This window comes from Electrophorus electricus, chromosome 12 (genome assembly GCF_041902795.1).
Source record: "Electrophorus electricus isolate QZ-2024a chromosome 12, ASM4190279v1, whole genome shotgun sequence".
Taxonomy (NCBI): Eukaryota; Metazoa; Chordata; class Actinopteri; order Gymnotiformes; family Gymnotidae; genus Electrophorus; species Electrophorus electricus.
Genome location: NC_137508.1, coordinates 5,430,057 through 5,442,500, shown reverse-complemented (window position 1 = coordinate 5,442,500; position 12,444 = coordinate 5,430,057). Strand labels below are relative to the sequence as shown.

General features: G+C 39.4%; 1 protein-coding gene across 1 annotated transcript; it reads right to left on the bottom strand.

Moving 5' to 3' along the window:
• Positions 1–4,563: 4,563 nt before the first annotated feature.
• pkd2l1 (polycystic kidney disease 2-like 1) lies at positions 4,564–12,225 on the bottom strand. The gene is made up of 15 exons (XM_035531730.2): positions 11,920–12,225; positions 11,457–11,570; positions 10,535–10,662; positions 9,909–10,162; positions 9,420–9,644; positions 9,104–9,332; positions 8,795–8,965; positions 8,506–8,687; positions 8,232–8,352; positions 8,044–8,142; positions 7,740–7,861; positions 7,548–7,665; positions 7,176–7,291; positions 6,523–6,670; positions 4,564–6,327 (listed from the first exon to the last, which is right to left on the bottom strand). The coding sequence occupies exons 1-15, from the start codon at positions 12,203–12,205 to the stop codon at positions 6,163–6,165; spliced, it is 2,478 nt and encodes an 825-aa protein (XP_035387623.1). The 5' UTR covers positions 12,206–12,225; the 3' UTR covers positions 4,564–6,162.
• Positions 12,226–12,444: the final 219 nt, after the last annotated feature.

The window sequence follows — 12,444 nt, the reverse complement described above, 5'->3', positions numbered from 1 at the left end:
GGCAACCTTGTCACTTCCGTGTTTTCCAGTTTTCGTCTGTCTCCGTGGCTCCCTGTCTCCTCCCCTTTATCTCCAGCTGTTCCTAGTTTGTCCTTAATTGTGATCCTCTGCATACCTTGTTCCTGCGTCTCTTGTTTGTCGGTCATGAGCTCTCCTGTCCCTATGCGCGTTTTTTTGGCGGTCCATGTTGCTTTCCTTTTTTTTTTAATTTTATGGTCGCTAGTCCTTTGCTGTTCGCTTGTATGTAGTACTTTCTTTCTGTGTTTTGGTTTACGTTGTTTTTCCCTGTGAGTATTCGTCTGTCTTATTCCGCTCTTTCCTCGTTCTGTATTCTCCCGTCGCTTCGCTTCGGTCTAGGTTTCTCTTCCCCCCTTTTCATATACATTAACATTTACAGCATTTAGCAGACGCTCTTATCCAGAACGACTTACAAAAGTGCTTCGTCATTTACTCATAGAACACATCCTAGCCAGTACAGCAGATTAGAGTCCAATATACCAATGATCTAGAATATTGTAGAAATCTAGGCATCAGCAGTGGTCCATGTATACAAAATACATAAGGTCTCTCTTAAACAATGATAAGTGTAATAAACAATAAGTGCTAGAGTTTGTTAAACATCGTCAGTGTAATAAGACCCTACAATAAGTATTAATTTAGTCAGTCGATATAGGAGCAGGGTAAATTGTCATTGAAATATTCCATGAATAGATGGGTCTTCAGTCTGCATTTGGAGACTGCAAGGGACTCTGCTGGCCAGACAGCAAGTGGGAGTTCATTCCACCATTTTGGAGCCAGGACAGAAAATGGTCTCGATGCTTGAGACCCGAAGCACAGTATTTCAAACCGAGCCATACTTGAGGTTCCAAGTACTTGAGGTACAGATCGGACTTTGACCATTGACCTCATGTATGAAGGCTGGTCCATTTTTGGCTTTGTAGGCAAGCATCAAGGTTTTAAATTTGATGCGTGCAGCTACTGGAAGCCAATGAGGGGAGCGCAGCAGTGGAGTAATGTGTGAACTTCGGAAGACCAGTCGTGCTGTTGCATTCTGGGCAAGTTGTAGAGGTTTGATGGCTCTTGGAAGAAGACCAACAAAGTTGCAGTAGTCTAGCTTTGAGATCACAAGAGACTGCACAAGCAGCTGGGAGCTTCCTGCGAGAGAAAATGCCAAATCCTTTTTATGTTGCGAAGGAGAAATCTGCAAGCCCGGATTAGATTTGAAACACAAGTTCAGCGACAATTGGTTGTCCAAAGTTATGCCCAGGCTAGGGGAAGCTTCGGTTGGTGATACCAGGGAGTTTTCGAAGGAAACTGTGAGGTCATAGTAAGGTTTGGTAGTACCTAGGATGTACAGAAGCTCGGTTTTACTGGAGATGAGCTTCAAGTGGTGTGCCGTAATTCATGATGCAATATCAGTCAAGCATGCTGAGATACGTCTGGAGACCTGCGTGTCAGAGGGTGGAAAAGAGAAATAATTGTCTTCGGCACAGCAGTGGTAGGAGGAACCATGAGAAGATATTACATTACCAAGAGAACAAGAATACAAAGAGAAGGGACCCAATACTGAGCCCTGTGGAAAAACAGTGAAGAGTTTACATAGTTTGGATGTGGATACCTGATAGGTCCGTCCCTCCAGATAGGACTAAAATCCTATCTATGCAGAGCCAGTCACACCAAGCCTGGAGAGAACAGAAAGAAGAATGTTGTGGTTCACTGTGTCAAAGGCTGCTGAAAGGTCTATAAGAATCAAAGCAGATGACAGTTTGGCAGCTTTAGCAGCATGAAGTTTCTCTGTCACTGCTATGAGAGCTGTTTCTGTAGTATGATCTGGTTTGTTGCCAGACTGATTGGGATCACGCAACAGGTTGGGGCTGAGAAAAAGAGACAATTGATTGTAAACAGCTCGTTTGAGGGCTTTTGAGAGGAGAGAGAGAAGTGATACTGGTCTGTAGTTGGTAACTTTGGAGCCATCAAGTGTGGCTTACTTGAGGATTGGTACCACCCTGGCGGTTTTGAATGTAGTTGGCATGTATCCAGAAAATAAGTTGTTGTTGATCATACAGAGATGAAAGGAAGCGGATCTCTTGAGATTGTCTGGAACAGAGTGGAAGTAATTGGATCCAGAGGACTTGTAGTTGGTTTGCAGGAAGTCAGGAGTTGAAGAATTTCATCTGAGGAGAAAGGAGAAAAAGAAGTCAGCGAGTTGGAGGGTGGGGAATGCACACTGGTTGGAAGAGTGGGAACAGAGGTAAAGGACTGGTGGATTGCTGCAACCTTCTCCTCAGAAGGTTATAAAATCCTCAGGAATAAGAAATGAGGAAGGAGAGGGAGGGAGAGGATTAAGGAGAGAAGGAAAAAATAGTGAAGAGCTTGTGTGGATCAGATGCTGATAATTTGAATTTTCCTCTGTAGTAGGATGACTTTGCAGATGTTACTTCCAGTGAGAACTTGGAAAGGAGACACTGGTATGAGCTGCGGTCTGAATTTTCCCCCACCACCTCTCTGTTCTGTGTATTCCCAGTAGTCCTAGTTTACTTCCTCATCATTATACTCCATTAGCTTTCCTAAGTGTTTACATCCTTTTTGCCTAGTTCTCGTACTCACCTTGTTAGCCTGTTATTTTGTTAGCCTGTCTGTTCTTTGTTCTGTCCTGTTTTAATCTGTTTCTGTTATTAAACCTATTTATTTATTCTATTTGATCAACCCTGTTCCTTATCATATCCAAGGCGCCGGCACTTTGCAAGTGGGTTCGCTCATCACCTCTCCAGTGTTACAGAATGACCAACCCACTAAGAACACAGCGAGTGCATGCTCTCCAGTCAGTGGTCACCTTGCTGTGAAGACAAGTTCTTTCAGCAAGACCACACCAGGCAGAATAACTCCCCTGGCACTGTGGGGACAAAGAGTTCTTGATGTAAGTCCAAGAAGTCCACCAAGGATAAGCAAACATCAAACACTAAGGGAGTCAAGACTCCCAGTAAGTGCTCACACCCTATGCTAACATTAGGGAAGCACAGCTCATAGGGCAGGACCTAGAAAGACCTAGTGTTCATGTTTCCGGGATCATAGGTGCCGCTCAAATAATGGATGTTGAGGCTATGGATCCAAGAACATTTTTTGAGGACTTGTTGAACCATCTAAAGACTGGTGAGCCTTGGTCTCTTCCTTCTGCTATGGGTCCCCCACATGAGCACAACAGGGAGGGTTCCTTGGAGAGGTTCATCTTACAGAGCCGGTTATATTTCCAATATCTCCTCTGTCCAGATTCTCAAGAATTTTTAAAGGTATATTTAGCTAGTTTTAAGAGGGCAAGGCCTTACAATGGACAGACCTTCTCATGACTCACAGAACAGAAGAAATAAGTGCCTTAGGGTTTTGTTTTGTTTTTTTGGCCAGTTAAGGGCCAGGTTTTCAGCATCTAGACCCAGAGAATCCCCTATCAACTCAGACTAGCACGGTGCCCCATTACACCTCCTCACAGCTCCCCAGACTAAGGACTGTTGTAGCTCAAGTGGGCAAAAGCCACAGAGGAATGTACTAGCTACCCGGCTGCTAGATCCTATGCCCCAGGTCAGCAGCCTCTTCGAGGCTTCTCTGTATGTGCAACGTTACAGGCACCTCACCCAGGGGAGTATCTTCATATCCTGCTGCATGCGCAAGTTGTTTCCAGATGTAGTTACACCTCTGGACCTCCAGCCAGTCCTTCTCTCTGGTTCCCGGCCTAGTGGAGGCCGCCCGGCCTGTTCTCATCGCCCGAGATGTCACTCGACCTGTTCCTGTTTCTTGTATCAGGTCTGTTCCTGTAGCTGTGCCCTCAGACCTCCCGGACCCCCTGCAGCTGTAACCCCGGACGCGCTGCTGACCACCACAGCCGTGCCACTGAACCAGCCCGGTCCTCGTGCAAAGGACACCTCACGGCTTGTTCCTGGAGTGGAAGAAGCCACTCCACATGATCCCGTGCCTTGCGCCAGGCCTGTTCCTATGCCTCGCAAGTGTGTTTGCTCATCATCTTTCCATTACAATTGTTTGCTTTACAGTATTAACATCCATTACCTTTTTTTATACACTGCCTGGCCAAAAAAAGGTCGCCTCCCATTGGATAATTACTATATGGGTAATTGTTTCAGCTGGCAACAAGTTATTTAACCCTAACTGATGCAGTGAGTAGCTTCTCATTTGTCAAACGACCATGTCAAAAGACACATCCTGTGGTCATGGAAAAGATGTTAATCTGCTTCAGAAGGGTCAAATTATTGGCATGCATCAAGTAGAGAAAACATCTAAGGAGATTGCTGAAACTACTAAAATTGGGTTAAGAACTGTCCAACGCATTATTAAAAAGTGGAAGGATGGTGGGGAAATATCATCTTCGAGGAAGGAATGTGGTCAGAAAAAAATCTTGAACGATCGTGATTGGCAATCACTTAAACGTGTGGTGAAATCAAATCGTAGAAAAAAAACATTAGAACTCAGGGATGTGTTTAATAGTGAAAGTAAGAGCATTGCCATATGCACAATGTGAAGGGAACTCAAGGGATTGGGACTAAACAGTTGTGTAGCCTTAAGAAAACCACTTGTCAGTGAGGCTAACTGGCAAAAATGGCTTCAATTTGCTAGGGAGCATAAAGATGGAGCAATGGAAGAAGGTCATGTGTTCTGAAAAGCCCAGATTTACCCTGTTCCAGAGTGAGGGGTACATCAGGGTAAGAAAAGAGGCAACTGAAGTGATGCACCCATCATGCCTAGTGCCTACCGTACAAGCCTGTAGGGGCAGTGCTATGATCTGGGGTTGCTGCAGTTGGTCAGGTCTAGGTTCAATATTATGTGCCCAAAGAATGAGGTCAGCTGACTATCTGAATATACTGAATGACCGGGTTATTCCATCAATGGATTTTTTCTTCCTTGATGGCACAGGCATATTCCAAGATGATTGGGCTCAAATTCTGAAAGAGTGGTTCAGGGAGAATGAGACATCATTTTCACACATGAATTGGCCACCACAGAGTCCAGACCTGAACCCCATTGAGAATCTTTGGGATGTGCTTGAGAAGACTTTGCGCAGTGATCCAAATCTCCCATCATCAGTACAAGATCTTGGGGAGGGGGCAATTAATGCAACTCTGGACATAAATAAATGTTGTGACATTGCAGAAGCTTTTGGAAACGATGCCACAGCGAATGGGTGCTGTAATCAAAGCTAAAGGCGGTCCAACGAAATATTAGTGTGAGACCCTTTTTTTTGGCCAGGCAGTATATATGGAGCAACTTCTTTACTCTTTTGCCATGAATGATACCGGATTATATTTTTAAATGTTATTGCAATGTGTGTGTGTGTGTGTGTGTGTGTGTGTGTGTTTGTACTAGAAAGAGTAAATTGCAGTGCAGTACACAAGGTTTCCAGAGAAATCAGACATTTAGAATAGTGGTCCTTCGTAAGATACACAAGAAAAGAGTTTTGTATACCAGCACAAATACATAAGATAGTGTTGGGTGCCCAGAGAATTGGGGAAAAAAATCTCAATATGATGAATATGAAGTTCTTTATTCAGGTATGGAATGTTGGAGATAACTCTATATTTACAAAGTAAATTATTTTTTGGCATTAGAAATGTATACGACAGTACTAGTATGAGTATCAAATATTACATTTTATTACTTTTTTCCCCCCTTTTTGATACTCTACTATAATTATGGTTCAAGTATCATATACTAACACAGCACAAACTTAAGTCTTGAAAAAACCTATAGACTTGAAATTCCATCTATGCCTTTCTTCTGTAATAGCATATGCATTTGTTACAATCACTCAAAGCAGTAGGGCTAGAAAAAATGTAAGATGATAAATTATAAGCCAAGCACTCTAGTTTCAGAATATACCAAATATATAATACATAATGTCTTTGACAGACTATCTAGTGTAGATATGCAGTACTCACATTCTCTAAAGTCTGTGATGATACAGGCAATGCTCAAGCAAGTAACTGCTAAGACAAAATTCACATAGTATATTCAGTGGTTCATGAATTTGATGTTTGGCTTTGTGTTCTTTGTGCATGCTGTTTGCTAGGTACCAATGCTATTTCTAATATATTCACCACATTGTTTTGCACAATGTCCATACATGCAGAAAATATTTATAGATTATTTTGTCATATTTAACTAGATAGTTGTGTTACTGTTCTCTGTGGCTGTGGGCCAGCATATGTCTTGATATATACGATTTTCGGTATTCCCCAACTGAGCAGTTGATGACCAGGATGGTACCTCCCGTCTCACTCCTCTCTCCAGGTTTACCAGAATATTTGCTCCAGATGCAGGCCTCTCCTGTTGCAATGAAAACTTTAATGAGGGTAATAGTATTATGTATGATGCATGCATGTTTACATGTATGTGTTTAATAGATCTTTTGAGTGTAATAGTAATGTATAGTAATCCATGTAAACAATTAAGGTTTAAAGTTGCATACATCAATGTCATAAAAGTCAGACTGAAACTAATCCATAAAAACATGATACTCACTTCATTTGTGATAGTCAAATGTGTTCCTGTGGTCTCTTTTTTGTTTGTTTTACCAATGTCCTGAAATCTCATTTTCTCCATAACCAAGTCCATCTTGGACATTGTGGTAGCTAGAGCACATTCCAGTTCAACAACCTGTTTAACCAACCTAGATGATAGCAGTAATGGCAGTCACTGCAGGTGCAGCATGAATTACTCTGCAACTACATTATATTGTAAAGAATACACTGAAAGCATGTAATCTGAGCTGAATGAGACCACCAAGCATTTATATAATACACTAATTATACTTGTCTTATTATTCAAGTCTGTAGTCTAATTTTCTACAGTGCAAAATGTAATTGCTTAATCTACTTAAAAAAACAACTAAAAACTAGGAAAAAAAAAATAAAAAATAAAAATAAATAAATAAATATATATATATATATATATATATATATATATATATATATATATATATATATATATATATATATTATATAATAGAGAGAGAGAAAGAGAAAGTTTATATATATAAACTTTCTCTTTCTCTATTATATATATTTTCCTAGGTTTTAGTTGTTTTTAAGTAAATTAAACAATTACATATATAGAGTTTATATAGAGTTTACTTGGATAGTCAGTTTTTTTACTATAATAACTGCATAACCTACTTCTGAAATTGTTCCTGAGTCACTGGAATAGAGGTTGCTTTCTCCTTGTCTTCTGTTAAATGCCCACTGTTTCCATAGTTTAGTCCAAGATTATGAAGCTCTGCATTGAGTGCATCCTGTTGGAAAAAAGATTTTGTCTAATTTAATGACATGCTTTAATTTACTCTGAATATGATTGACTTTGACTTTGATTTGTTCTGTGTAGTCAGTAGAGACTAGACACATCTAAAATGAGAGCACATAGAGCATACAAAGGGAATAAAATACACATCCATATAATATGCCTAACTAGTAATTACTTCAAATTTCTATTAAATACAGGAAACTGTAGCAGTTTTAATTTTTTTTAAAAAGTGTTGATGGAGCTCAAACCCTTTTTTCCTCCAGCTCTCGTCTCATAGTCTCCTGCTCCACCAGGTCTAGAATCTGATTACCATCCTGGTCAAATCTGGAGAAGGCTGCTGAGATCTCATGATCAGCATGACCCATTCTGGGTGGAAAATCATGGAGAACTATCAGTTATTTATTCTAGGTCTGTTGGTACTTAAGAGAAATGTAACTTACTCCTTCAGAGTTTCTCTAAAGTCTTTGAATTCTAATTCTTTTGATCCTGATTGCAAGGCCTTCTGAACATCAGAGATCTTTTCTTTTTTGAGCTTTAGCTTCATAAAGGTCTTAGTATAACTCTGAAAAGAAATGAAGAGTGTACATTGATAACACATGTAATGTTGACATTTGAAACTTGGCTTCTTCTGTAAATATAAACAAGTAACAATAGGTTCACTAAGCTTGACGGAATTTTGCTTTTGGATTTTTTGTATCTATCTGACTTTGTGCCGAAATGAAGATTGCTTATTTGATGCCTCACCTGTTTAATGAGGTCTGAAATCTGAAGTTCATCTTTTTGGGAAGCAAGTTCCTCTTTTACTTCTGAGTATGTGTCATTGATTATAGCCAAAAACATATTCTGTACAATGAAAGATGGTTTTGAGTAAGTCATATTTATGATTTGTTTAAGTGAGTTCCTTAGTTTGCATTTAAGTATAGAGGACCCACCAGTAACACAAAGAAGACAAAGAACACGTAAGTGAAAAAATATATCGGTCCAAGGATTCTGTTCGCCCTTTCAATGCCATCATAGTCAAAGTCTCCAAGAATGATCCGAAACTGAGTGAATCTGCAAACATAACAAGACTGCATAAGACATTTTGTATATGACATGGTATAATCTGAAATAATGTAAGTTTCACGTAAAACTTCAAATCCATATATAGTATTATTAATGTGATATATTGTTTTAACTTTAAACTCCATCAAAACGTTTTCTTACATGCATTTATAAAATGTGCTGAATGATTCGACCTCAGTTCCAAAGAGAAGATATCCAAGCTGCGCATAGGCAAAAAACACTATAAAGAACATAATGGCAAACCCCAGGATGTCTGTGGCACAACGTGCCAGGGTAGAGGACAGCTGAGTCATCGTCTTATTGAAACTGATGTACTTGAATATCTGCAAGAATGAATATCATCAGAGGATTTCAATTAGTCTCATCCATTTTTCATTAAACATTTATAATCAACTGTTATATGCAATAGTAAACTACAGAAAGGTCTTACCTTGATCCAAGCAAAAAACAAGTTTACAGCATTCATGTTGTTGTATTGTGTTTGCCAAAATGCAAGAAATTCAAAATCAGCATACATATTGGGCTCTTTCAGAAGGTTTCCAAGTAACCTGTCAACCTTAATCGTCCGAAATACATTGAAGATAATTGCAACAATAGCAAGCTGTGAAAAAAAGACATATTGTAACTTATGAAACCTTTCTTGAAATCTAACTTATGCAGAAAGGTTAAGGGCAAAAATTAACTTATCAAAGAACTGAACTGATGAATATTTTATAATTTGCTAATTAAGTTATCTTACTAGAATGACCACTACATCCAGAGTGTTCCAGATGCTTTTGAAGTAGGAAAGTCTGTGTATGCGAAGCTCCAGTATCTCCTCCACGATGTAGTAAAAGATGAACACACAGAAAACAATCTCACACCCAATGATGAAGTAATCCCATGTGGTAATATATCGAATCAGCTTCACTGTTCGAATTTGGTATGAGGGAACTGCTCCTCCAGTGGCAGGGAATTCAACCACCAACCTAGAAGAGAGAAATCTCATTAGGACACTAATGCTAAAAAACACACTAAAACGTTAATCTGTATAAGAAATATTATGGTATCCGTACCTAATAACACAGAAGAGATTTATGTTGGCATTGTATGTAGAAAAATCAATAAAAACAACCCTGGTTCCATGGTCCAGCCACAGGTTGTCTTTGAGGTTTGCCAGAAGAGCAGCACTCTCCTCTTTTGTCAGGGTCAGGTCTAGGTAGTACCCCCCTCCACTATATGTGGCCAGCATGCCCCAGTGACTGGATCCGTTCATTTCTTTTTCTGTCTGGTATTGCCAGCTAAAGAGCAATAAAGCCAAAGAAAATGATAAATCCATATTAATGAGAGAGTTGAGCACTACATACAAAATATATATCTGATGATGATGATGATGAAAGAATCTATCTTGTTGAAGTTCTATCTTCATATGCAGAAGAATTTTTTTTGTTTGTTTGTTTGTTTGTTTTTTTTACCTGTGTCATGGATGTGATAAGAGCTACGTTTACTGATCAAAATATCAGCAATGTTTCAGTAACAGTAAGTAGATTCACTACATCACTCACGCTGTTCCATTGATAAGTCCAAATACACTGTTGTCTTCTTTCTTGTCACTGTAGACATCAAAACAGTCAGTGATTTCCTCCTTAAAGTCACTGGGCACCTTACAAGACTTGTCCTTCACTTTCAGCTGCCGTATGCGTGGCACACCAAGGAGCATGTTCTCATAGTAGATAAAGGAGTGCATCCCCGTGTCAAGAGATTGGTTGTTGTACCATCTTGTCCAATAGAGGCCATCCAACAATGGACCTTGCGTGTACTGTACAGATTAGAAGGAAGATTAACTATATATTCATTATATATAAGTTTTTAAAGCATATTGTAGGAGGCCTCAGAACAATAACTCAACATCTGTCATTCTCAGGCCTCAGAACAATGACTCAACACCTGTCATTGTGACAAAACACACTCAATGAGTGTTTCTAAAATTACTAATCTTATTTTAGATAAATTCTCATGAATAAACAATGTCCATTTTCAGATGACATTAGTACTGGAACATAAAGGTTTAGACCTTGGGAACTTAGAGGTTCTTCAGTAACATTACATTTAAATTTACATTTATGCCAATTGGCAGACTATCTTATTCATAGTGACTTTAAAAATTGCTTAGTTAGATACTACTACTCACTGTCCATAAATCATCCATCACGCCAATGGACTGGAACGTGAGCCCACTGTCAGATGGTGTATTCACAAACAGATCTGTCATAACTTTAGTGTAGTAGTAGGTGGTAGAGCTGGTCATGCCATAGGTCACTGAAATACAATACAATTATTACTAATCATAGTAGTGGTCACCCAGTTTGAATCCTATCAGACTTTATACAGGTTTTCTGTATTATTCACCCTAACACAGACAAGAGCCATCATAGCAAAGCTTTTCATTAAAAAGTCATTCATTTGCAGTGGACATATCATAAAAGCCAAAAGCCTCAATTAAAGGAGGGTGATTTGTTTGAGGAAAGAGAGCACTGGAGGACACAAATAGCTGCCTCAAACAATTCACGTCCATCACATACAAAGCCTAAATGGCCTGGCCTGGGCTCTTATCAGCAAAAGACAGAAGAGCACAGCTTGTATTCCTTTCATTATTGATGTTCCCTTAGACAATGCCCTGTATAACACAGGTGGGGAGGGAAGACTCACAATAAGCACTTAGAATGAAGCAGTTTGCTGAAGATAATAGAACACAGCTTTAGAATAATCCAGTGGTATAACACACGCAGTGGTCACCTCAGTTATTGATAAAACAATGCTGACGATGTTGCTCTCTGTTGCATTTCTGCATTATTCATTCCACAATTATATATCAGAAATAAAAAAATCAACCAGCAACATTGGAACCAGTTATCTAAAGAAAATTTTAATCGAAATTAAACGCTAACGTCTCTCATTTCATATGTTCCATTAATTAATTTTAATTTTGTTAAAATATGTTTTGCATCACTTCGTTTTTATGAAATTCTATTGTCTTTTTCCAAGTCTTTTTTGTCTTTTTCTGAAAACATGCAGATGAATCAATGTGAAAATTTCAGAACCCTTCCACTTACACAAACATATGTCCACTAGAAAAAGAATGTAGACAAGTAACTCTCTCAGGGTAGTTCTCACAAACAGCTCTCGATTCTCTGTTGTGTCCTCTGTCAGTCTAGTTCCCCACAGTCCTGTCAAATCAAAATAAGTTTTTTTGTTTTTTGTTTTTTGTTTTTTTACCTCAAAACTCTTTTAAATATTTAGCTAACATCAAAAATAACTAATGAAATGCAATCATATTAAATTAGTACTCAAACACAATGTATAAAATTCATTTATTTTAAGGAAACTTTACTCTTTACTTTAATCACTTCAGTAAATGTTAATGAAGGAAGACCAGCCGGATCTTCAGCAACAACAACAAAAACAGAAAATATAGAAACTTCAAGACTTAGAAATTTGTTTTCAGTGATTTACTAGATTAAAGATGATTCCCAAAATGACTGTCCATGAAAAAAAGGATTGTCAGTGCGCACTTACCTTTGATACCTCGTAGGAAAGACGAGCAACAGCCAGAGCTCTTCGTCGCCAAAGGCTGGCTCAGCATGCTGCCCTCGCCTGGGTTGGGTGTGCTCAGCTTGCTCATACTCTCCAGTGGGCTGTGGAAAAGGGGTTGAGGGCTGTAGATGGTGCTGATAGAGTGCTGTACGGGTGGAGGGCTGCCACTGTAAGCCTGGTTCACCCATCCGCCTTTCCCAAATGTATCCAGTTCACAGTCCCCCTGACCGCCAAGGTGACTGTCTGCCCGGGTATTTAGATGCTGCATGGCTGTTACTGAGGTGTTGGGTTTTCATGGAACACTGAGACAAATGTTTTGATTGCAGAAGGGTACCACCTGCTTTTATACCTTCCTCCTGGATGACGGTCAGAGAGAATATGGCACTGGTCTTAAAGAGGGACGGTGCATGCTTTTGTTCCCACATCCATAAAAATCCTTCCGTTGAAGAAACTGGCACATTGAAGAAACCAATCGCTTTGTCACACTGTCACAGCACAGCTAGTCAA

Excerpts from the sequence above, each read along its gene's own strand:
- pkd2l1 (XM_035531730.2), bottom strand. The coding sequence starts at position 12,205 with ATGCAGCATCTAAATACCCGGGCAGACAGTCACCTTGGCGGTCAGGGG. Across the intron at positions 10,663-11,456 it reads TCTAGTGGACATATGTTTGT|TGACCTATGGCATGACCAGC; the intron begins GTAAGTGGAAGG and ends ATTGTATTTCAG. Across the intron at positions 8,143-8,231 it reads TTGTCTTCTTTGTGTTACTG|AATATGTTTTTGGCTATAAT; the intron begins GTGGGTCCTCTA and ends TTCATTGTACAG.